This window comes from Etheostoma spectabile, unplaced genomic scaffold (genome assembly GCF_008692095.1).
Source record: "Etheostoma spectabile isolate EspeVRDwgs_2016 unplaced genomic scaffold, UIUC_Espe_1.0 scaffold271, whole genome shotgun sequence".
Lineage (NCBI taxonomy): Eukaryota > Metazoa > Chordata > Actinopteri > Perciformes > Percidae > Etheostoma > Etheostoma spectabile.
Genome location: NW_022605575.1, coordinates 487924 through 513559, shown reverse-complemented (window position 1 = coordinate 513559; position 25636 = coordinate 487924). Strand labels below are relative to the sequence as shown.

Sequence of the window (25636 nt, the reverse complement as noted above, 5' to 3'; positions counted from 1 at the left end):
TGTGTGTGTGTGTGTGTGTGTGTGTGTGTGTGTGTGTGTGTGTGTGTGTTGTTAAATCTTATTCTGGTTTCCAGCTCTTGTTTGTTTGTGCACGGCTTGTTTTCCGCCGCCGGTCTGTTGTGCGTCTCACTAACTGCTTTTCTCCTCTCTCCTTTTTTGCCATGCTTCAGCCTAGTGACCTGCGCAAGCACCGCAGGAAGGTAAACTAGAGACCTGCTTTACTGGGCTCTGTCGGCTACCTCTCTATTATCCTCACTCCCCTCCTCTGCCAACCAAAGCCCCCAAGTGGAATCAACAATGTTCAGAATTAGTTTCTTCATCCCCTCCTGCAATGTACTATCCTGTGGCAATTGAAACTCCTCACAACACTCTCAAAATCCCATCCCTAACATATAAAAGTGTTGCAATAAAATCAGTAGGGGCTCCTTTTTCACCATTTTCTGATGTTTTATAGACCAGACAACTAATCGGTTAACCGACAGATTAATCAAAAATGAAAATAACTGTTAGATGCAGTCGTAAATATAATCCTGCTTAAGTGTATTATTTACAGTGAGCTATCTCATATTGATATACAGCATGTATGGACTGGTCACAGACCACTGGGAGTGTGGTTGCTTAGTGCTCAAAAAAATGTGTAGTGTGACTTTTAATAAAGCAGCTTTCATCATGTCTTTGCCTCACTTCTGTACGGAGTGACATTGTGAAAGATCTCACTCTTTAACACGCGTCTCTCTCACTGTTGTGCAGTCTGCTCAGGATGACAAGGCCACTATTCGATGTGAGACGTCGCCGCCCACCACTCCACGCTCCATGCGCCTGAACAGGGAGGCAGGGCATGCTGCCAGCCATGAGGACATTAGAGACATTCGAGGGTAAGTCCTGTGCCTGTCGCCTAAAGGAACTGGAATCTCTTTCTTACCTCTTCAGTCTGTCTCCCTGTTCACAATTTGTCTTTTGATTCTCTCTATCTTATCACGGAATTCAATACCTTTTAGGCACCTATCAAATAGACTGCTTAGTATTGAAAAATGCCTTGTTATTCAATACCCAAGAAGCAAATCTCATCAGCGCCGCATGCTTCTACCAAGATCTAATAATGCGTGTGATTGGCTGTCTAACGTTACACATCTCAGTTAGAGCGGGCTCACGTAGTAGGAGTTGGAAAAAACATAAGATTTGTGCCGTAATGTTGTAATTTCTTTTTGTTAAAATGGATTTTTATACAATTTGTATCAAAGGATCATTCAGGAACCAGTATTGAAGTCACAGTATTGGTAGGATATTTTTCATGTATATTGTATGTATGCATATTTTTCCTAGTATTTCATTTATATTCTGTGCTTTGTGACTGATTTTGCTGCTGTAACACCGGAATTTCCCATTTTTCTTGGGATCAGTAAACATCTATCTATCTATCTATCTATCTATCTATCTATCTATCTATCTATCTATCTATCTATCTATCAATCAATCAGCCCTACTAATCTCTTAACCTTTGCTCTCGTAGTCTGGCTGGCCTGCAGGACGGCCAGGGTAGTAACCCTAGCAGTAGTAACAGCAGCCAGGACTCGCTCAACAAAGCAGCCAAGAAGAAGAGCATCAAGTCTTCAATTGGACGCCTCTTTGGGAAGAAGGAGAAGGGCCGACCCAGCATTCCCGGCAAGGACTCCCCCAGCCAAGGTCAGGCATTAGGAACAGGGTTGTTATTTCAGCACAGTGCATGTTTATGTTAATGTCATGCCATTCCATTCCACACTATCGGTATCTCCTGCTCCTGTCAGATCTCTGAACAAGGTGTGTGTTTATGTTCCCAGCTGGCACTCCTGAGGCAGAGAGCTCTCCTAAGGATGGCTTAGGAATGGGCACCCTGGGAGGCCCTGCAGAGAAGAACAGGAAGCTGCAGAAAAAGTAAGTGTCTTCCTAACCGTCCCCCCCACACCCTCTGCTGTCTCCACAATTTATGTAGACTGAGAATGAAAATGTTTTAAGATGATTACCACCCTTCTATACAGGATGTAGTGTTACCCCTAGGTTGACTGCTTTAGCCTGGCAGATGGGTGGGTGGGTAGTGCTCATACCACCACACTAAATTCTACTCTGAACTTAACACTTTAAAGTTTCTTTAAAGGTGCACGTATTTCATTACTTTGTGGTAATGTCTGAAGTTGTACCATGGTCTCTGTAACATGTTTTCTGGAAGAAATGGTTACCTTGTTTAGCTTGTTTAGCCATTCTAGCTTGGTATAGAAAGCCTGCAGGAAGACTCTGATTGGCTAACAGCTAGTCAATGAGAGCCTGACTATCATCATCCTTTACCCTGCGCAACTGGTTGAGCTCCTGAATATTAATGAGCTCAGGCAACATGACGTCAGACTGACCGGCTGTTGTGATTGGCCCGATTTCTCCTCTTATTTCTTTTCAGTGGCTAGAGCTGATAGAGGAGGTAGCAGTTCATCTTCACATTCACCACATAACACACACACATTGACCTCACATATATTAAAAAAAAAAAAAAAAAATCAAGTAAAAGGGTTTTGTGTGGCAGGGCAACTTTTAAATATTTATCGGCTACTTTTTGCAATCCACATAAACCTGACTTCACGACGACATAAATGTCACTTTTAAAGATCGTTCACCTGTTACTCCCATTGCTTTCTTACAAGCAATGCAGCATTTAATATGCTGCTTTTTAAAACAGTCCCACGCAGTGCTCACTTCACATACAATGCTACATTACGTCACTTTCCGCAAACAAGAACAACGAGGGCAAAGCGCCATCACCCATCGGTTTAAACCAAATAGTCTCTGATCTAGCTCAGCTACGAAACACAGAATCCGTCAACGCTGTGTCGGTAAATCTGGCAATGCAAGACGTCCGGTAGGTTAATGTTACCAACAACGTTAACTTCTCTTCACCTGTTCAACTGACTCTAGCGGTTTAGACAACACACTTGACTGTCCTGCTGCTACAGATGTGAACCAACTACAGACTCAGTGCCTCATTCAGTGACTCAAGGCGCTGTGTTACTGCAGAATCAACATGTATATTTGTCGTTATTTTTGGCATTAAAAAAAATCTGTACAATTCTAGGTGAAATACTGGGATGCCTATATTGATGTACACTGTTAATAATATCCATGAGTGTTGTGTTGTCGCCGTTGTGCTCCTGCTGCCGTCCAGGTCGGGCTCACATGCTCATCACTCCCCGCCACCTGGCTCACGCTTACTCCCATCAGCTCTTCTTCTTTCCATTCCACACCCAGCCATTTCCAATGCAGTTATCTCACATAACTATTTTATGTTTTTTTTCCCCCCTTCATTCTGAGTTTTGTGCAAACATATTGCAAACACTGTAACTGTTGTTTTGCCTTCATGCTTAAATCAGTATCGGTTCATTCTTTCTATTTATTGTTTTGTCAACCTCCCTCTCCCTTTTTTATCATCCCCTTCTCATTCCATGTGTAGTCCAATGACAGGGTAAGTTGGTTCATATTGCTTTTGCTTTGCCTTATCTTCTTTCCGCTCTCGGCTTCAAGTTGACCTCACCAATAACTCTGAGGACCCCAAACAACTGTCCCCTTGAATGTCTGATGGCTTTTCCATGCTGCTCTTTACCCTGCTTTCCACAGAGGAGCTTAACTAACAGGAATGTGTGTGTGCTGATTTTTAGTGAGTGACACATTTTACTCTCGCAGTTTTTCTGTCGGAGCATGAAGTTATGCACTACAAGTAAAGGAAAGATAATGGAAATAATTGAGCCAAATAGTTGCAAATTTGTGAGTTTTCTTGCACATAAGTTTGAATCATATGATACACTTTATTAGGACAATCACTGTGTTGCTGTGAATGTCCTCCAAATTTATTTGAAGCTAAGTTGTTAGTTAAGAACATGCTTTTGGACTTATACAATCTTTTAATAATGACAGATCTGCCCAAACAGAGGATGAGCTTGTCCTTATCAGTGATATGGGGCACACAGCCCCATCTAGGGGCCAAGTACAGCCACTTCCTCTATTTTATAGCATCAGTTAAAACTTGTTTTTAGACTAAACTAAATTAAAAGCTCCCTTTCAAGATCCCTAAAACCCTTTCAGGGATTCTCTACTAAATTGCATTGTTCCTTCATTACAAACTGAGACTGTGCATGAAGTGGATGTACAGAATATAGAGAGTTTTCCTGCCCTAAATAATTCCCTTTATGCATGTTAAGTCCCCTACAGTCGTAGAGGAATGCATCCATACTAAAGTCATTTTCTAAGTGGACTCTCAAAGCACTGGTTCTGGGAGAAAACTATTTTGACTTCTGACTAATGAAGTTCCTCAGTCCTGAATCCAGTCATCTTCCAGAGGCTTAACCAAAAGACCCATCTGGTTAAACCTGAATAGTCAAAGCTTGAAAAGGACTGGGGAGGTTTTGACTAACCGTGTACTTTCATATAATGCCATTCTGTCAAAGGTTTTCCACATGAGTACGTCTCTGTTTGAGTCTTCCTGGGTTTCAACTTCTTTGTTTTCTCTCAAACTCCTGCTCTCTGTTTTGAGTATGCATGTCTCTGGGTTTGTGTGCATATCTCTTCTAAAGGTGACTTTGATAGGGTGCATACTTTTGTAGAGTTTGTGATGGATTTGGGTGTATGGCTATGTTTGGGGGGTTTTGGGCAAGTGAACACTTTTGGATGTGGGCTTGAATATATATTTTGTGTCTCAGGCATGAATTACTGGAGGAGGCTCGCATGCAGGGCTTGCCATTCGCCCAGTGGGATGGACCAACTGTTGTGGTTTGGCTGGAGGTACGACACAGACACAATTGATCAGAAAACCAGTCAAACCAGTAACTAGACCAACAGCATGTCAACTGTTTTTTGTTTGCCCTCTTCTTCAGCTGTGGGTGGGCATGCCAGCCTGGTACGTGGCTGCATGCCGTGCCAACGTGAAGAGCGGAGCCATCATGTCGGCGCTATCGGACACAGAGATCCAAAGAGAGATTGGTATCAGCAACCCGTTACATCGTTTGAAACTTCGTCTGGCCATCCAGGAAATCATGTCTCTCACCAGCCCTTCTGCCCCGCCAACATCAAGAACGGTACTTTTCGCTTTCTTTGTTCTGTTGGTTCCATGTGTTCTGTAGTCAACACTCACACTCTCACATTTTTCAGCTTAATACTAATACTGAGACACTTTGCCTATCCAAAGTCTTGATTTTGCCTTTAAGCTCTCTGTCTACATATTCTTGAGCTTGCCATTTATTTTTTACAATCACATTTTAATTACTTATTTACTTATCATGTACTAATGATGGGAACTTGATTATTTTGCTAACATTGATAACAATAAATGAACAAAGCTTTCTTGATCTCTCCATTCCACTCTCTTTTTCTGTCCTCCATCACTGTTCTCTCTTTAAAAACTTCTCTCACTTTTAATTGGGGGGTGGTGAATGATCAGACCACTGGAAACGTTTGGGTCACACATGAAGAAATGGAAAGTTTGGCAGCCACACCTCCCACGGTTAGTCTACCCTGATTGGCTGGGCACTGGTGGCTTCTTGCTATTGTGATGGTGACTGTCGAGACTCGTTCCAAGTTGCCTTCAGGACAGACCAGACTTTACTATGTAAACTGCATATATTAAAGTTTGACACTTCAGTTTTGTTGATCAGTTTATTATTAATCTGGTTAAAGCAGTCTCACTAGGCAACTTGAAACCGGTCCTTATTCTTTGTGGTTTATTTTTCTTTCGTCTGTGTTGGTATTCATAGTTTCTTTTAGTTTTCTTGTCTCTTCCTTGAGACCATACACACTGTATGTGTGTCTCTGCTTTAACATTAGTTGGTGTTTTGAATGTATGTGTGACACTGCTGTATAATTACTTAGAAAGACATCTACCCAAGTTTCCTGCAGTTTCTACATATGAATAAATAAGACTTGAGTCAGCCAGAACAAGGTATCTAAAGTGGCAGAAGAACAAGCGGGAATAAGCATGAAAGACTTCTTCCCACTGTCCCCCTTAACCGTTTATTTCTTTGTCTGGACCGGTGTAATTTATTAGGGCTAGGTGATATGAAGGTATATACAGCAAGACAATATACATTTGTCCCCTTTTTGCCTTACCTTTTCCCGAGGTAACTTCTCACTCCAATATATCTTGTCGTATTAAAACCATTGTGGGCCGCTTTAGTGCAACATCTTTTATTTTGTGCATGTTTTTTCGATTGATTTTTGGATCAATTTAATGAAATAACTTCGATCTGCCTAATACAAAAACACTGTTTGTAAACTACTGTTTTTCAATAGATTTTCAGAAGTATATTTACGAGATTGATAGTAAATTACATAATAACAATAATTCGTAATACAAGAGTTTATCCATATAGCCCCTCCTACAATTTGTTATAATTTTGTTGCCATTTTTATTTCCTATATGATGTCTTAACGTTTATTTGTCTAGCTTGTTATTTCACTTTGACTTATATTTTCCACATTAAGCTGCTCTAACCCGCACTGCTGCCTCACTAACCCCTTGCCTTTCTGTTCTTCTCATCATGCTCACTCTAACCCTGCTAACACCAGGAGGATGACAAGGGTAGCTGGGCCCAGGTTTGCACACAATCCCCAAAAACCCCACCTATACTCCTTCCATAAACCTTCTGAACTCTACTATTCTTAACACCATCTTTTAGTCAGTGGTAGTTCTTTTGAAGTATCTCATACAAGAGAGGACACAGTTTTTCCTTTGTATTTATTTCCATGTCATTTTTCACACAGGGGACAGTTACAGCAAGCATGTTTGGAGCGGTCCATTCAATTTTTCAGTTTTGCCCCTTTAGTGTGGTTCACCGCGGAACAATATGAACTTATATTCACACCAAATACAACTGTGGTGGTTGTTTAATCTTGATTTAGGGCTCTGCATTAAAACACAGGCCTGAAATACACACACACACACATGCTCAGGTCCTATACATGCACTTATGGAGAGATGTCAGAGTGAGTGGGCTGCGACTGCTGAGCAGGCGCCCTGAGCGTTTTTTTAAGGGGGGTTTGGTGCCTTGCTTGAGAGCACCTTGCCAGTACCCAAGAGGTAAACTGGCATCTCGCCAGCTACCAGTCCACACTCTATACTTTGGTCCGTACGGGGACTTGAACAAGCGACCCTCCAGTTCCCAACCCAACTCCCGAAAGACTGTTGGTCGATACCCATCCTTAGTCGTGGTCCTTTCTTTTCAGCCAAAGCCAGTTCCTGCTTCGCTCAGCAGCCTCTGACAGTGACCTGGCGGCTTGTCTTACACCCGTCCTTGGACTCCCATCACTTTCAGCAGCCTAAAGTAATCATCATTGTACAAAAAAAATCCAAATTTCAAAAAAAAAAAATTGTCCCAATCTACCCCTGGCAATACTGTGGACTTGAGATGGGGGACTGGGTTCTACCCCCAGAAGATCCTCTCCTTGTTACCATCTATAAACTTGGCCAGAGATTAAATGAAAGTATTTAAAATAAATAAATAACTTCCAGAGATTCTGCACATTCTAAAACCTCAACCCATGTGTTAGTTTTTCAAAATTTCTGATTTAATAAAAATGTATTTTTGTATACGGTTTGGCTCCTTTTTTCTTGATTATTATTCTTTTTTCTTTTTTTAAGCAACTCAGTGGTTCCATCTAGTGGTTCTAACAGATTCAGGTACCTTCAGCCAAGGTTTTTAAGTATCCTTAAATAATTTATATATGTTCTAATACGTTTATTTAATATAGCATTTTTTATAGAACAAAGTTGCAGTGCTTCACAAGAGTTAAACTGTTAGAGATAAATATAAATCATGAAGCATAAAAACGTAAACACTAAATTCTAACTGCTTTTTTAAAAGCATCCACAGAGACCACAACCACAGAACGTATAAGAAGGTGGTTGCACAGTGGGAGCCGCCACTTCAAAGGCACGGCCACCTTTTGCTTTTTAATCGAGCGCGCAGACCATCAGTAAGACTAGTCGGTGACCCACTGGTAATACAAGGATGGAGCAGGTCAGAGACACACACAGGTGCCTGACCATGCAAGGCTCTATACGTCTGAACAAATGAATCCTCAAATTGGTGGGAAGCCAATGTAAAGAAGATAAGCTGGGGTTAGAATTTGTATTTAAAAAAAATTAGACGTAGAAAAAAAAATATTTTTACACTATCCTGGATTAGAAATTAGTCATTTTTCCATCTTTTTAACTCTCTCTCATAAATCTTTGTTAAACCATCTCTTTTTTTGTCCGTAGACATTGGCGTACGGCGACATGAACCACGAGTGGATCGGTAACGAGTGGCTGCCCAGCCTGGGTTTGCCACAGTACCGCTCCTACTTCATGGAGTCCCTGGTGGACGCCCGCATGCTCGACCACCTCACCAAGAAAGACCTTAGGGGACAGCTCAAAATGGTGGATAGCTTCCACAGGTAAATCGCAACAACTAAAGGATAACACAAGTGTTACTTCATCTTTTTATTCTCAATGAATGCCCTGATGAGACCAACATTAACACTACATTTATCCCACATAACTAGTATTGTCTGTATATCCAAAGCTTTGTTTGTCTCATTCCCTTGTGCCATAGACCTCGATTGTTGTCCAAAACCTGTTAAACTTAAGAAGGGGCCAAGCTGTTACATTGGGAAGGGCTAATGTAAAGTACTAATGCAAAAGAAAGCATTTAAATCCATTGTTATACTGCTCATTTTAGCCTAACTTATTATGTATATTTATCTGTAAAAATTCAGTTTATATTATTAGCCATCTGTATATATATTCATAGTACATATTCACCTGTAAATCTTCTTCACAATACTTGTTATCTATATATTATATTCATAGGACAAATCTGTCTGTAAAATTCTGTTTATAATAGTATTAATTTCTATATTTATCCAGTACATATCCATGTCCTGCACTTATGGAACCAGTGTATATCCTGCACTTACTGCTATTGCACTTCTGGTTAGACCCAAACTGCATTTCGTTGCCTTCTACCTGTGTAATGACGATCAAATTGAATCTAATCTAATATAATATAATATAATCTGATGGGGATCCAAATGAACAACTGTGTTTGTGTCTGTGCAATAGGAACAGTTTTCAGTGTGGAGTGATGTGTCTGAGGAGGCTCAACTACGACAGGAAGGAGCTGGAGAGGAGAAGGCAAGACTGTCATCTGGAACTTCAAGGTAACACACACCCGGCTGATTAGTGAGCACAATTAAATTCCAGAGAGTCGGTGACACATGTGCCCGATACCCACTTCTTTATCTCTTTAAAGGGATGTTTCACCGTTGGAGAGATGAATATAGCTTTAGATTGGGTCATTTATGTAATAGAAATGTTTTTTTAGTTTTTTTTTTTAAATTGGTGTCTTTTAGGCCGAGAAAAGCCAGAAAATGTGTTTTTGGCTGATGTGGATGAAAGATACCAAATCCCAGAATGCACTTGCTTTGCTGCTCTACAAGTCCACTCCCAAGCCACGACTACCGTTTACAGACATAGAGCTCAACAGTCCCGCCCACAGCGGGTTCAGGAAGTAAAAATACAATGCAATTTCTCCATTGACAGCTGGAGTATAAGCCATAAAGTTGTGATCATCTATGGGAGACTTAAAACCAGCTACCACGTGACTTAGCGATTGTATACGCTCATATAGACGCCAGAAGTTCATGGGGCACCAACATTATTTTGAGTAATGTCTTTCGTTCGCGTTGTCTTGGATAAGTACTTTATTTCCCACAATCCCGCAGTAATGCCAGTGATTGGTGGAATTCATGCTTGTGAAGAGGGGGAGCTGTCGGTACCTGATCTGTGCGCATGCGCAAGGTGATAATCCTGGTTTATGAGGATTCACGGCACTGCAAGAATCACGATGTCTGCGTTAACACACTCCACCTCCACGAGCCTTATCCGACAGCAGCATCTGCTCGGAAGGTTAGCAGGCATATTCTCCGATCTGTACCTGTATATCCTGGTGGTACACATGTGTGGTAGTTTGAATGCACATAATTGCATAGCTCAGCTCTAAAATGGCTGACACTCGACTCGCTTCAGATAAAGAGCCCAGCCCCCTTTGGGCGGGTTGAAAACATGTGGAACTAGCTGGCTTTTAGTCCACAGCCTCTTGGCAAAAATGTCTCCAATGACACTAAATGAAGATTTTTTTGCGTCATCAGAGGCTTTTTTCAAGATCTACAATACAGAGATCTCTGGTCTCGGGGACATGAGGGAGGGAAGCACGGTCATTCGAAAATACTACAGGGTTTCTACTGAAACAAAACTTTATGCTAATCCGTGAAGCATCCCTTTAAATTACATTATAAGACTCAGGGCCCTATTTTAACGATCTAAGCGCACGGCGTGAAGCACCTGGCGCAGGTGCGTTTAGGGCGTGTCCAAATCCACTTTTGCTAGTTTTACGGTGGAAAAAAAGGGGCCGTGCACCAAGCACTTGGTTTAAAAAGGTTGTACTATGTGTCTTCATTAATCATAGGTGTGTTTTGGACTTAGCATGCAATCAACCAATCAGAGTGTAATTTCCCATTCCTTATAAAAGCCAGGTGCGTTTGTACTGGCGCATTGCTATTAGGATGGCAGATTTGCACCATTACATTTTTTTTGTAATCTTTGCATGATTGTGTGTGTGTGTGTGTGTGTGTGTGTGTGTGTGTGTGTGTGTGTGTGTGTGTGTGTGTGTGTGTGTGATAAGCATAGTGTACGCACGCTGTGCATAAGCCTAGGCGCATTTTACTAATGCACTGTTAAGATAACATTGAAATGCTGCGTTATTGACTTTAGACCAGGTTTTTGTTCATCACTTCCCGCTGCCTCAAGATAGCAATACGCCAAGAATTCACCTGAACGCACCACCCTGTAAGACCAACACGCCCACGGGTGCAAAGATGGGCGCAGGTGTATTTGCTATTTAAAAAAAACGTGGGCGCTGGACGGGAAATTGATAACTGCGTCTGTCTTAAACTAGCAAAGACGCTTGTGTCGGGCTTTGCACTGTGCCGGGTGCAAGATAGGGCCCTAAACGTTGTTATGAGTTTTCTGTGAATTACTTAAAGTATTTGTCTCTTTTTGGTCTTACTAGACTAAGATAGTAAATTCTTTTTAATGCCTTTTCATGCTGAATGACTTATGAGCACATCTCTGGTAAACACAAGAGTTAAAGTGCTGCTTTCGCGTGATTCTTTCTGAGGAAACTCAGTTTTACAGATCTCTGGACTAAATTAACTAATCAATTGGTCAACAAAATCATATGAGTAATAGACTAGAGAACTTCTTTAGTCGAGGAAAGCCCTACTTCTCTGAATTACACGTAAGCTGGATTTCTGTCTCTGTCCCCTCAGATGTGCTGGTGTGGAGCAATGAGCGTGTGATCAGTTGGATTCAGGCCATCGGGCTGAAAGAGTACAGCAGCAACCTTTACGAGAGCGGCGTCCATGGAGCGCTGCTCGCCCTCGACGAAACCTTCGATCACAACGCCCTGGCCCTCCTGCTCCAGATCCCCACGCAGAACACACAGGTACACAGCTGCTCGGCGGTTTCACCAACCAGAAAGCTCATATCCAAACATACTGTACATGGCAAAATGTAAGTTAGTCTCCATGATTCATGTAGAGTTAAATGGATGAATTCTCCCCCTCTTGTCTCTCTTCTAGGCCAGAGCAGCTCTTGAGCGTGAATACAACAGCCTGCTGGCCATTGGCACAGAAAGGAGAATGGAAGAGGTGACAAACACCGTTTTCTCATATGAACTCTGATAATCAGGAACAGACCTGTCCGGAGATTCCCTTTCACACATGTAGCGCACAAGAGGAGATTGTCCATCTCAGATACGTTCTCACTTCCTGGAAATACTCTGTTTTACTCAGGCAATTGGTGGCGAAAGGAGATTACATTGCGGTCAATGAGCCGCTTTGTAATTTGGTCACAAATGACAGAGTCTCTTGCCGTTCCTTGATATTGTCGGAGGATTTCCGACTGACAGTAGTTCCCGAATCTTGTCGTCTCTACAGTTATATATCTTTGGGGGGCATGTTTGTTTAATTCACCCTTCTGTTTTCTTTTTTTTTTTCGCCCTTGGATTTTTGTTTTATTCCCATTCAGTTCAGATTGATACAAACATCATCAACCTGTCCACTCGCTCGCTTTGAATTCTCACACACGTGCTCAGTCGGACATTTTACAGGTGTTGTATCCTGGAGCTGGCCACAAACACACACATCACACGCAGCTCCTCCGAGTAATGTCTGGACCAATCAGGGTTGCAGTGCATGTGTGAAAGGGACTTTAGACATACAGTAACAAACAGAGTGAGAAATCAGAATCAGCTTTATTCGCCAGGTATGACAGACATACGAGGAATTTGACTTAGGTTGGAGCAGCGCCACCACACGCTTTCTTGGAAAGAAACAATGCAGACAGCAACATAATATACACTACAACACAACAACATAATGCACAAGACAACATCACAACATAATATACACTACAACACGACAACATAATGCACAAGACATCACAACGTAATATACACTACAACACAACAACATAATGCACAAGACAACATCACAACATAATATACACTACAACACAACAACATAATGCACAAGACAACATCACAACATAAGATACACTACAACACAACAACATAATGCACAAGACAACACACAGTTCATGTGGACACATGAAGGAATTTTTTGAGGTGGCATTCAGAGGGTGTGAGAAACACAAGAAATTGAGACAGACGGATACGGGGCGGGATTGTGTGTGTGTGTGTGTGTGTGTGTGTGTGTGTGTGTGTGTGTGTGTGTGTGTGTGTAAGATAATGAGTTGTGTGTGTGCAGCTGCAGGTTGATTTCCCGCTCGGGTGGGGGGATAGTTGATCTATTTCAGTCCAAATTAGGTTGACTCGGTGGAGTTTGTCCGAATCAATGTCCATCACTTAATTGTTATAAATTAATATGAATATGTTTTGTAAGCGACCGCTTACCTTTTACGCGCCTCTCTCCACCCTCCTCTTTCACGACCACCTTTCTTCTTTCAGGACGACGATAAGAACTTCCGCCGAGCCCCGTCATGGAGAAAGAAGTTCAGGCCCAAAGACATGAGGGGGATGTCCTTGGGTGCGTCTGACACCCTGCCCGCCAACTTCCGAGTGACCGGTAGCAGCGCGGCATCTCCCTCCACGCAGCCAAAGAGGAGCCCGATGGACGGTAAGCAGAGGAGAGAGTCTCTGGTGTGCTTGTGTGTGTGTGTGTGTGTGCATGTGTGTATGTAATAGTGCTCTGTCATTTCTGCTACTTACTCAAGTTGAACATCTGTGACGAGCGCCGAATCGGCTCAGACTCCCCGAGTACTCTGTATTCTCCTTGAATGGCTTTGCTGCTGTGCTGCTTGTGTATTATGCTGTGACTAATGGCACGTCTCTGCATGTGATTTTACATGCAACACGGAAACACAGGAAGTCAGTCTATACAGAGGCTGGACACCGCCACAGTCAGGACCTACTCCTGTTAACACACAACGGTAAGATCACACACGTCAACACGGAAATGATAGAAGCTAGGGCTGGACAATATGATGTGAAATCAAATCAGGATTAATACGACATTTTACCTCAATTGCGAGTATTGAAATTTTTTTATTTTGTTAACTGGGCTCCAAGGGTTGAACTGTAAATATGCTCAAGTATTAAAAGGTAGGATGCACTCTTTCATTTATTGGATTAAAGAGTGCATATCTTTAAGTTTTTGGTTTTAAAATATCTGCAGTAAACACACACAGATGAACTATTTATTTACTTATTGAATATTTGGAACAATTGAACTCAAAGCGCACATTGCTTAAAAAGTTACATTTTAATTTTACTGTAAAAAGCAAGTTTCCTAAAAAAAAAAAAAAAAATAGAGTAGAAAATAACTCGCATTTTTTGCAAACAAGATAAATGATTTTTAAATATTACCGTTCATATCCAGGAAAAAATTAGTGCAAGACTTTCACCCAGGAAATGGGTGTTCCTAATCATCCTAAACATTGGCATGGCTGTCATGTTTTGTCAGCTAAACTCAAAGCGCCACATTCTGCTCATGTTCAGGTACATAACTGTATTTTGAGGTTGAAACAGAACAGGTGTCCATGGTTTCATTTAAAAAAAACAAAAAAAACACCATATGTTTGTTGTACTGCACATTGCTGCAGATCCTGTTTTCACCCTGAAAAAACCCTGTGGAGTCATGGGATTTTTAACCCTCATGTTGTCCTCATGTTGTCCTCATGTTGTCCTCATGTTGTCCTCATGTTGTCCTCATGTTGTCCTCAATGTTTGTCCCTATTTGTCCTATATCAATGTTCTTTTTAATTCCCCAAAATAACATGATTGATTCCACCCAACGCTCTTTGCCAAGTACAAATCTCTACTTTCATTAATTTTTTTTAGTCTTATTCCATTTTATAGCATTTAGAGAAAAAAATTGAACAGTTTTTTAATAATAGTATTGAGTAAAAGTTGACATATTCCAGTCTGTGATTATCCATCAACATCCATGCCGTTAATTTAGTTCAATAAGTTCTTAATTTCTGGTGTTATATTACTCAAAACAGTGGGATAAGTTCTATAAATGAGTGTGTATGAAACAATAAATTCCAAAAATAACTAAACTAAAGTTAATAAGTTAGTGTTACGGTGTGTTAAGAACGTCAAACAAAGTGACAAAGACTGAAAAAAAGCATCAAAAGTGTTGAAAAATGGGACAAAAACGTAAGAAAAAGTTAAAAACATCGATAAAAAGCGTCAACAAAAGTGTTTTTTTTTTTTTTTAATTATTATTTTGTGCACAAGGGTTAAGAACGAAATAACCGACATGGGAAAATTGCGTCGGTTAGAGGTTTTGAATTTTGGTTTTTGGTTTCGATGAGTCGTCCAGCCCTAATGAAATGAAGCATGTGTACGCTGAAACATAAAATATGGCTGTTACCCGACTGCAGAACTGCTCCTCTCTCTCTCTCTTCCAGGCAGAAAGCAGCGTTCTCATACTGGAGTTCTCTGCTCTAATAACGCATGTCGTGCGCCTCTCTTCTCTTTCCCCCTTTGGCCCCCCCCCCACCCATCCATCCACCCATCCCTGGCTTCGGTCCTGCTTCTCCCCCTCTATCCTCGGGTCCGTTCATCTCTCTCTTCCCCTTCTCAGTTTATCCTCATTATTTCTATAGGTAGCCGCTGGTCCGAGGATGAAGGGGAGTTCCCCGCCTTCAAGACCCGGATGATGAACTGAAACGACGCGCAAAGACACTAAAAAGATGTTGCTGTTGTTGTTTTTTTTGGGGTGTGTTGTCATCACAGAGAAAAGACCTTACTCACCAATCTCAGTATCCCTAGTGGAAACCTTCTAGATTTATCTTCAGTTGTTGTTGTATTTATGTAAAACCCACGGGACATATAATTGATTTTAGAATTACTATGTAATCCTTTTTTTTTTTTTTTTGGTTTCTATCCCCCTTTTATCAACCCACTTTTTAAAAGAAGCATTTCCCCACTTTGCCCGTATTAAGCTCAGCTCTCAGATGTATGTAACTAAAAGCTTTCAATTGTCTGGAGTTTGTATATTTCTACCAACAGACATTTTATCTAATCTTTTTTTATAATCCTGATTCTATTGACCAGATGTAATGTTTCTTGTTTGTCCTCTTCTCTTTGATTTAATTTCTAATCATTGAATTCATGCTTAAGTGACTTTGACATGTGATGTAACTTAATTCATATCCTTTTGCCCCTTTTTAACTGGTGTAGTTTCCGTAGCTCCATGCCTGTGATTTAGTGTAAATGCAGCTCTTAGGTCAACGGATGTGTGAATATCCGAAAATTTGCTGGAGTTGTCAAACTGTTGAACACCATCGCCGTTCAAATAACTGCTGGCAAGCCAGGTGATGTGACAACAGCGATCATGTGAAACTATAATATTATATATATATATAATTATAATAAAATGTCCTTTTTCCTATTCTTCTTTAATTTTCCATATCTGCAACACCACCTAAAAAATCTGAATTTAAGAATTAAAGCCATAACCCGTAAACCGGAAAAAAAAAAACAAGAGGGCTTATTTCGGATCAAGTGAAACAGAATTCCAGGTTATCTCTAGTCCTTTGCACCCCCCACTCATCTCCCCCTACTGCCCCCCCGCCCCCCCCCCCAATCGATGGACCCACTTCACCGAGCCTCGTCGATCCCCGCTGTGACTAGATACCCCCCCCCCCCCCCCCCCCCCCAAGGCGGTGCGATCCACCCCCAAAACTTTTTAAAAACCACTTTGTACGAAGATTTCATATCAAGCCTTATGTGTTCCTTAACTCCTCTCTGTCTTCTTTCTTATTATTATTACACCCCCCCCACACCCCCACCCCCTCCCCACACCCCCCCCCACTCCCCACACCCCACCCTCTCCCCAAACGTTGTTTTTCGTCGATTTGTCTCTCTACGCTCCCAACCGGGTTCCTCCGTTTGTTCCCACCACAACGACCGGAACCGAGAGTTTTAGTTCACCCTACGTGTCGTTAAAGCTTAAAGTAAAACGTGCTTTTTTTTTTTTTTTTTTTTTTTTTTTTTTTTTAAGTTTGTGATTTACTCATTTTATGCACAATGCAAATCATGTTGCTGTTGTTTTTCTTCCGGCTCTTTCCATTGGAATCTTTTGATCTTGTAACAATGATGTACAGTCTGAGTACTTATAAACTATTTTTATCACAATATTATTTATTGCTTACTTTCAATAAAATACTGAAACTCAATTTCCACTGCAGATAAAACCGACTAAAGCTCGTCTTCTCAGAATATATCGTGCCTTTTCCTGTCCTCCTGTTGGTTTCCTGTTGTTTTTCTCAGACAGGTGACGTCAAAGGTGACGTCAAAGGTGACGTCAAAGGTGACGTCAAAGGTGACGTTAAAGGTGCCCTGCCACACGCGTTTCATGACTTTGTGGTGATGTCTGAAGTTCTTCCCTGGACTCTGTGACACTTTTTTATGGAAAATATGCCGTTTTTATCTTGTTTTTAAAGCCATTCTAGGGTGGTATAGGATGTGCCAGTTCTCATTACTATTCAATGACCTAAGCTGCTTGATCCTGATTGGCTAAAGGCTAGCCAATGAAAGCCTGGCTAACAGCATCCTTTACCCAGCTCATGAATATTAATGAGCTCAGGCAGCAAGACATCAGACTTACCGGCTGTTGTGATTGGCCTGATTTCTCCTCTTATTTCTTTCCAGTGGCTAGAGCTGACAGGTGGGCTGAGCGTGTGGGATCGTGGATTCAGGCATCGGGTGCTGAAAAGAGTAGCCGCACCTTTACGAGAGCGGCGGTCCATTGGACGCTGCTCGCCCTCGACGAAACCTTCGATCACAACGCCCTGGGCCCTCCTGCTCCAAGCCCCACCAGACACACAGGTACCAGCTCTCGCGGTTTCACCAACCGAAAGCTCATATCCAAACATACTGTACATGGCAAAATGTAAGTTAGTCTCCCATGATTCATGTAAGTTAAATGATGAATTCTCCCCTCTCGTGCTCTCTCTAGGCCAGAGCACTCGTCACGTGAATACAACAGCCTGCTGGCCATTGCACAGAAAGGAGATGAAGAGGTCCAACACCGTTTCCATAAGAACTCTGATAATCAGAACAGACCTGTCCGGAGATTCCCTTCACACATGTAGCGCCAAGAGGAGATTGTCCCATCTCAGCTACGTTCTCACTTCCTGGAAATACTCTTTTTACTCAGGCAATTGGTGGAAAGAGAGTTACATTGCGGTCAATGAGCCGCTTTGTATTTGGTCACAATGACAGAGTCTCTTGCCGTTCCTTGATATGTCGAGGATTTCAGACTGACAGTATTTCCCGAATCTTGTCGTCTCACAGTTATATTCTTGTGGGGGGCATGTTTGTTTAATTCACCCTTCTGTTTTCTTTTTTTTTTTCGCCTTGGATTTTGTTTTTATTCCCATCAGTTCAGATTGATACAACATCATCAACCTGTCCACTCCTCGCTTTGAATTCTCACACACGGCTCAGTCGGACATTTTACAGGTGTGATCCTGAGCTGGCCACAAACACACACACACACGCCTCCTCCGAGTAATGTCTGGACCAATCAGGTTCAGTGGTGCATGTGGTAAAGGACTTTAGACATACAGTACAAACAGGTGAGAAATCGAATCAGCTTTATTCGCCAGTATGACAGACATACGAGAATTTGCACTTGGTTGGAGCAGCGCCACCACAAAAAAAACCCTTTCTTGGAAGAAAACATGCAGACGCAACATAATATACACTACAACACAACAACATAATGCACAAGACAACATCACAACATAATAACACTACAACACACACAAATGCAAAGACATCACAACGTAATTATACACTACAACACAACACATAATGCACAAGACAACATCACAATAATACACTACAAACAACAACCTAAGCACAGACAACATCACCACATAAGAACTACAACACAAAACACATAATGCACAAGACAACACAGTTCATGTGGACACATGAAGGAATTTTTTGAGGTGGCATTCAGGGTGTGAGAAACACAAGAAATTGAGACAGACGGATACTGCGGGATGTGTGTGTGTGTGTGTGTGTGTGGTGGTGTGTGTGTGTGTGTGTGTGTGTGTGGTGTGTGGTGTGTAAGATATGAGTTGTGTTTGTGCAGCTGCAGGTTGATTTCCCGCTCGGTGGGGGGATAGTTGATCTGCGTCCAAATTAGGTTGACTCGGTGGAGTTTGTCCGAATCAATGTCCATCACTTAATTGTTATAAATTATGATTGTTTTGTAAGCGACCGCTTACCTTTAACCGCCTCTCTCCACCCTCCTCTTTCCGACCACCTTTCTTCTTTCAGGACGACGATGAACTTCCGCCGAGCCCCGTCATGGAGAAGAGGTTCAGGCCCAAAGCTGAGGGGGATGTCCTTGGGTGCGTCTGACACCCTGCCCGCCACACTTCCAGTGCCGGTATGCAGCAGCGCGGCTCTCCCTCCACGCAGCCAAAGAGGAGCCCGATGGACTAAGACAGAGGAGAGAGTCTCTGGTGTGTGTGGGTGTGTGTGTGTGTGTGTGTGTGTGGGTTGTGGTGTGTGTGTGTGCTGTGCTGTGTGTGCGTGTGCTGTGTGTGTTGTGTGTGTATGTATAGTGCTCTGTCATTTCTGCTACTTACCAGTTAACATCTGTGACGAGCGCCGAATCGGCTCAGACTCCCGAGTACTCTGTATTCTCCTTGAATGGCTTTGCTGCTGTGCTGCTTGTGTATTATGCTGTGACTAATGTGCACGTCTCTGCATGTGATTTTACATGCAACACGGAAACCGGAAACAGTCAGTCTATACAAGGCTGACACCGCCACAGTCGACCTACTCCTGTTACACACAACGGTAAGATCACACACGTCAACACGAAATGATAGAAGCTAGCTGGACAATATGATGTGAAATCAAATCAGGATTAAACGACATTTTACCTCATTGCAGTATTGAAATTTTTTTATTTTGTTAACTGGGCTCCAAGGTTTGAACTGTAATATGCTCAATTATTAAAAGGTAGGATGCACTCTTTCATTTATTGGATTAAAGAGTGCATATCTTTAAGTTTTTTTGGTTTTAAAATATCTGCAGTACACACCCAGATGAACTATTATTTTACTTATTGAATATTTGGAACAATTGAACTCAAAGCGCACATGCTTAAAAAGTTACATTTTAATTTACTGTAAAAAGCATTTTCCTAAAAAAAAAAAAAAATAGAGTAGAATAACTCGCATTTTTTGCAAACAGATAAATGATTTTTAAATATTACCGTTCATATCCGGAAAAAATGTGCAAGACTTTCACCCAGGAATGGTGTGTCCTAATCATCCTAAACATTGGCATGGCTGTCATGTTTTGTCAGCTAAACTCAAAGCGCCACATTCTGCTCATGTTCAGTACATAACTGTATTTTGAGGTGTAAACAGAACAGGTGTCCTGGTTTCATTTAAAAAAAAACAAAAAAACACCATATGTTTGTTGTACTGCACATTGCGCAGATCCTGTTTTCACCCCATGAAAAACCCTGTGATTCATGGATTTTTAACCTCATGTTGTCCTCATGTTGTCCTCATTTGTCCTCATTGTCCCATGTTGTCCATGTTGTCTCAGGTTGTCTTCATGTTGTCCCCATGTTGTCCTCATGTGTCCCATGTTGTCCCCATGTTGTCCTCATGTTGTCCCTATGTTGTCCTATATCATGTTCTTTTAATTCCCCAAAATACATGATTGTTCCACCCAACGTCTCTTTGCCAAGTACAAATCTCTACTTTCATTAATTTTTTTTATTCTATTCCATTTTATAGCATTTGAGAAAAAAATTGAACAGTTTTTTAATAATAGTATTGAGTAAAAGTTGACTATTCCCGTCTGTGATTATCCATCACACCATTCCTTAATTTTAGTCTCAATAATTCCTAATTTCTTTGTTATTACTCAAACATTAGGATAATTTCCTATAATGATGTTTATTGACCATAAATTCCAAAAATATAAACTAAGTTATAAGTTAGTGTTACGTGTGTTAAGAACGTCAAACAAAGTGACAAAGACTGAAAAAAAGCATCAAAAGTGTTGAAAAATGGACAAAAACGTAAGAAAAAGTTAAAAACATCGATAACGTCACACAAGTGTTTTTTTTTTTTTTAATTATATTTTGTGCACAAGGTTAGAACGAAATAACCGACTGGAATTGCGTCGGTTAGAGTTTTTGATTTTGGTTTTTGGTTTTGTTTCGATGAGTCGTCCAGCCCTAATAGAATGAAGCATGTGTACGCTGAACATAAAATATGCTTTACCCGACTGCAGAACTGCTCCTCTCTCTCTCTCTTCCAGGCAGAAAGCAGCGTTCTCATACTGGGTTCTCTGCTCTAATAACGCATGTCGTGCGCCTCTCTTCTCTTTCCCCCTTTGGCCCCCCCCCCACCCATCCATCCACCCATCCCTGGCTTCGGTCCTGCTTCTCCCCCCAATCCTCGGGTCCGTTCATCTCTCTCTTCCCCTTCTCAGTTATCCCTCTTATTTCTATAGGTGCCGCTGGTCCGAGGATGAGGGGGATTTCCCCGCCTTCAAGACCCATGATGAACTGAAACGACGCGCAAAGACACTAAAAAGATGTTGTGTTGTTGTTTTTTTTGGGGTGTTTGTCATCACAGAGAAAAGACCTTACTCACCAATCTCAGTATCCCTAGGAAACCTTCTAGATTTACTCAGTTGTTGTTGTTTATGTAAAACCCACGGGACATATATTGATTTTAAATTACTATGTATCCTTTTTTTTTTTTTTTTGGTTTCTATCCCCCTTTTATCAACCCACTTTTTAAAAGAAGCATTTCCCCACTTTGCCCGTATTAGCTCAGCTCTCAGATGTATGTAACTAAAGCTTTCAATTGTCTGGAGTTTGTATATTTCTACCAACAGACATTTTATCTAATCTTTTTTATAATCCTGTTCTATTGACCAGATGTAATGTTTCTTGTTTGTCCTCTTCTCTTTGATTAATTTCTAATCATTGAATTCATGCTTAAGTGACTTTGACATGTGATGTAACTTAATTTCATACCTTTTGCCCCTTTTTAACTGGTGTAGTTTCCGTAGCTCCATGCCTGTGATTTAGTGTAAATGCGCTCTTAGTCGTAACGGATGTGTGAATATCCGAAAATTTGCTGGATGTTGTCAAACTGTTGAACACCATCGCCGTTCAAATAACTGCTGGCAGCCAGGTGATGTGACAACAGCGATCATGTGAACATATATATATATATATATTATATATATATAATGTTCCTTTTTCCTATTCTTCTTTAATTTTCCATATCTGCAACACCAAAATAAAAAATCTTGAATTTAAGAATTAAAGCCATATAACCCGTAAACCGGAAAAAAAAAACAAGAGGGCTTATTTCGGATGCAAGTTGAAACAGAATTCCAGTGTTATCTCTAGTCTCCTTTGCCCCCCACTCACCTCCACCTACTGCCCCCCCCCCCCCCCCCCCAATCGTGGACAACCGGCCTCAGTCGATCCCCGCTGTGACTAGATCCCCCCCCCCCCCCCCCCCCCCCAAGGCGGTGCGATCCACCCCCAAAAACCTTTTTTAAAAACTTTGTACGAAGATTTCATATCAGCCTTATTGTTTCCTTAACTCCTCTCTGTCTTCTGTTCTTATTTATTATACACGCCCCCCCACCACCCCCCACCCCCTCCCCCCACACCCCCACCCCTCCCCCAAACTGTTTTTTTCGTCGATTTGTCTCGTCTACGCTCCCAACACGTTTCCTCCGTTTGTTCCCACGCCAACGAACGGAACCGAAGAGTTTTAGTTCACCCTACGTGTCGTTAAAGCTTAAAGTAGAAACTTTTTTTTTTTTTTTTTTTTTTTTTAATTTGTGTGATTTACTCATTTTATGCACAATGCAAATCATGTTGCTGTTTTTTTTTCTTCCGCTTTTCCATTGGAATCTTTTGATCTGTACAATGATGTACAGCTGAGTACTTATAAACTATTTTAATCACATATTATTTATTTGCTTACTTTCATAAATTACTGAAACTCAATTTCCACTGCAGATAAAACCGACTAAACTCGTCTTCTCAGAATATATCGTGCCTTTTCCTGTCCTCCTGTTGGTTTCCTGTTGTTTTTCTCTCAGACAGGTGACGTCAAAGGTCGTCAAAGGTGACGTCAAAGGTGACTCAAGGTACGTTAAAGGTGCCCTGCCACACGCGTTTCATACTTTGTGGTGATGTCTGAAGTTCTTCCCTGGACTCTGTGACACTTTTTTATGGAAAAATGCCGTTTTTATCTTGTTTTTAAAGCCATTCTAGTGTGGTATAGGTGCCAGTTCTCATTACAATTCAATGACCTAAGCTGCTTGCCCCTGATTGGCTAAAGGCTACCATGAAAGCCTGGCTAACAGCATCCTTTACCCAGCTCATAATATTAATGAGCTCAGGCAGCAAGACTCAGACTTACCGGCTGTTGTATTGGCCTGATTTCTCCTCTTTTTCTTTCCAGTGGCTAGAGCTGACGAGGCGTTAGCAGTACCACCACACCACACACACACACACACACAACACACACACACACCACACACACCACACACACACACACACCACACACAAAAACTTGACATATTTCAAAAGATGCAATTAAGAATTTGGGTGGCAGGACCTTTAATTTGTTGAGTGTGACTGAATCCCATGTTGTCTTGGAAAAGTTTGGCCGTTCTTCAACCATGACGCAGCAACTGAAGAGAAGTTTGGGTGGAGGGCTCCAGCTGGGAGGGTTCCCGGAAGACCCGGACTAGGTGAGGGACGCCCAGCTGGGAGGAGGTCCCGGGAAGACCCGACTAGTGGAGGGACGTCCACTGGGAGGAGTCCCGGGGAAGACCCGGGACTAGGTGGGGACGTCCGCTGGGAGGAGGTCCCGGGAAGACCCGGGACGGTGGAGGGCGTCCGTGGGAGGAGGTCCCGGGAAGACCCGGGACTAGGTGGAGACGTCCAGCTGGGAGAGGCCCGGGGAAGACCCGACTAGGTGAGGACGTCCAGCTGAGGAGGCCTCGGAAGACCAGGACTAGGTGGGGGAGACGTCAGCTGGGAGGAGGCCCCGGGGAGACCGGGCAAAGTGCGCGTCCACGGGAGAGTCCCGGGAACCCGGGTACTAGGTGGAGGGACGTCCAGCTGGGAGAGTCCCGGAGAAGACCCGGGACTAGGTGGAGGGACTCTAGCTGGGAGGAGGTCGGGGAAGACCCGGGACTAGGTGGAGGCACGTCCACGGGAGGAGGTACCGGGGAAACCCGGGATAGTGGGAGGACGCCAGCTGGAGGAGCCTCGGAGAAGACCCAGGACTAGGTGGAGGGACTGTCCAGCTGGGAGGAGGCTCGGAGAAGACCCGGACATGTGGAGGGACGTCCAGCTGGAGAGCCCGGGAAGTACCCTGGACTAGGTTGGAGAGACGTCCAGCTGAGAAGGCCTCGGGGAAGACCCAGGACTAGGTGGAGATATTGTATCTCCAACCTGGCCAGGAACACTTCGGGATCCCCCAGTTGGAGCTGGTTAATGTGGCTCAGGGAAAGGGACGTTTGGGGTCCCCTGCTGGAGCTGCTGCCCCCGAGACCAGATACCGGATAAGATGGATGAAGATGGATGAAGATGGATGGACACCAATCAACTGCAAAAGACCCACTTTATGTCTAAGTGTGTAAAAGTATCTCTACAAAGGGATCTAATTTAATGACAAATGCTGCCTGTCTGATCATAAATGTGCAGTTGTATAAATGTTGGGTCACATTTTCTTTTAAATAAAAGTTGGGAATTACAAAAATAGGGAATTACATTTACTGTATTACTCAGATTTAATTTTGCTCTCTTACATGTCGATAAGAAAAATAGACAAGATGTATACAACGAAAACATGCAACACAGACGATCATACTTTATCAGCTAAACTGAAATGATGAACTCGTATATTTATTATTATTTATTAAGTAAAAATTGAAAACTAAACTAATTAGGCAGCAACGTTTTTGTTGTGTTGTAATTTTAATGAATTTAGCAGGAAATCCATCAATTGAAGGAGAAATCAATTTTTTTATTTTTTTATTTAATTTTTATTTATTTTATTTTTTGGCCATGTTGACTAAGTCCTGCAATTTTAATCAATTTAGCAGAAACTATATCAATTGAATGAGCAATCAATTGTTTTTTAATTGTTTCTTTTATAATTTTATTTATTTAGTTTTGTATTTAATTTTTTTAATTATTTTTTATTATTATTTATTTATTTATTTTTGGGGGTTGGGGGGGCTCTAGCACACCCAGTAAGGGCGTTTGCCCCATGTTGGCTAAGTCCTCCAATTTTAATTAATTTAGCAGAAACTATATAAATTGAAGGAGAAATGAAAAAAAAAATCTTTTTAGATTTTTTTAATTTTACTTTTTTAAAATATCTTTTTTTATTTCATTTTTTAATTAATTATTTTTATTTTATTTTTAAAATAAAAGTCCTGCAATTAAGTCTCCCCTTAGTGCAATTTTAATTAATTTAGCAGAAACTATATAAATTGAAAGAGAAATCTTTTTTTTTCTTTTTAACTTTTTTAAATGTTATTTATTTTATTTTATTTTATTTATTTTTTAAATTTTTATTTTTTGTTATTATTATTTTTTGTTATTATTATTTTCATCTTTTTATATTTATTATATGTTGACTAAGTCCTGCAATTTTAATTAATTTAGCAGAAACATATAAATGAAGGAGAAATATTTCTATTTTTAAATTTATTATTTTTTAATTTTATTTATTTTTTAATTTTTATTTTTTCATTTATATTTTTACTATTATTTTTTTCTTTGTTAATTTTATTTAATTTATTTTTTTGGTCGGGGGAGGGGGTTGGGGGGCTCAGCACCACCAGTAAGAGTGTTTGCCCCATGTTGACTAAGTCCTGCAATTTTAATTAATTAGCAGAAACTATATAATTGAAGGAAATTGTTTTTTTTTTTCTTTTCATTTTTTTAATCTTTC

At 41.4% G+C, this 25636-nt stretch overlaps 1 protein-coding gene and 2 long non-coding RNA genes across 24 annotated transcripts in view; 2 read left to right on the top strand and 1 right to left on the bottom strand.

Annotated features, from left to right (window-relative positions):
- The window catches only part of ppfia1 (PTPRF interacting protein alpha 1), a 57948-nt gene extending 41967 nt beyond the window's left edge, over positions 1-15981 (top strand). For 4 of the 22 annotated variants that reach the window (XM_032510742.1, XM_032510753.1, XM_032510746.1 and 1 more), the window contains 15 exons: positions 171-200; positions 751-875; positions 1511-1683; positions 1818-1911; positions 3470-3481; positions 4713-4794; positions 4887-5087; positions 5450-5512; positions 6574-6600; positions 8267-8442; positions 9110-9207; positions 11377-11552; positions 11689-11757; positions 13077-13249; positions 15246-15981. In XM_032510742.1, the coding sequence (XP_032366633.1) occupies positions 171-200; positions 751-875; positions 1511-1683; positions 1818-1911; positions 3470-3481; positions 4713-4794; positions 4887-5087; positions 5450-5512; positions 6574-6600; positions 8267-8442; positions 9110-9207; positions 11377-11552; positions 11689-11757; positions 13077-13249; positions 15246-15303 (1557 nt within the window). In that variant the 3' untranslated portion in view covers positions 15304-15981. Of the gene's footprint in view, positions 1-170; positions 201-750; positions 876-1510; positions 1684-1817; positions 1912-3469; positions 3482-4712; positions 4795-4886; positions 5088-5449; positions 5513-6573; positions 6601-8266; positions 8443-9109; positions 9208-11376; positions 11553-11688; positions 11758-13076; positions 13250-13493; positions 13559-15043; positions 15155-15219 lie in introns of those variants that run through there. The other 18 variants (XM_032510748.1, XM_032510762.1, XM_032510749.1 and 15 more) reach the window with 13 other exon arrangements.
- Positions 6179-22939, bottom strand: LOC116685819 (uncharacterized). Its single transcript, XR_004331056.1, has 3 exons — positions 22813-22939; positions 9282-9289; positions 6179-6189 (listed from the first exon to the last, which is right to left on the bottom strand). It is a non-coding gene; the product is annotated as an uncharacterized LOC116685819 (long non-coding RNA).
- Positions 22940-23568: 629 nt separating this feature from the next.
- LOC116685818 (uncharacterized) lies at positions 23569-24392 on the top strand. The gene is made up of 3 exons (XR_004331055.1): positions 23569-23600; positions 23775-23893; positions 24081-24392. It is a non-coding gene; the product is annotated as an uncharacterized LOC116685818 (long non-coding RNA).
- The last annotated feature ends 1244 nt before the right edge of the window (positions 24393-25636 follow it).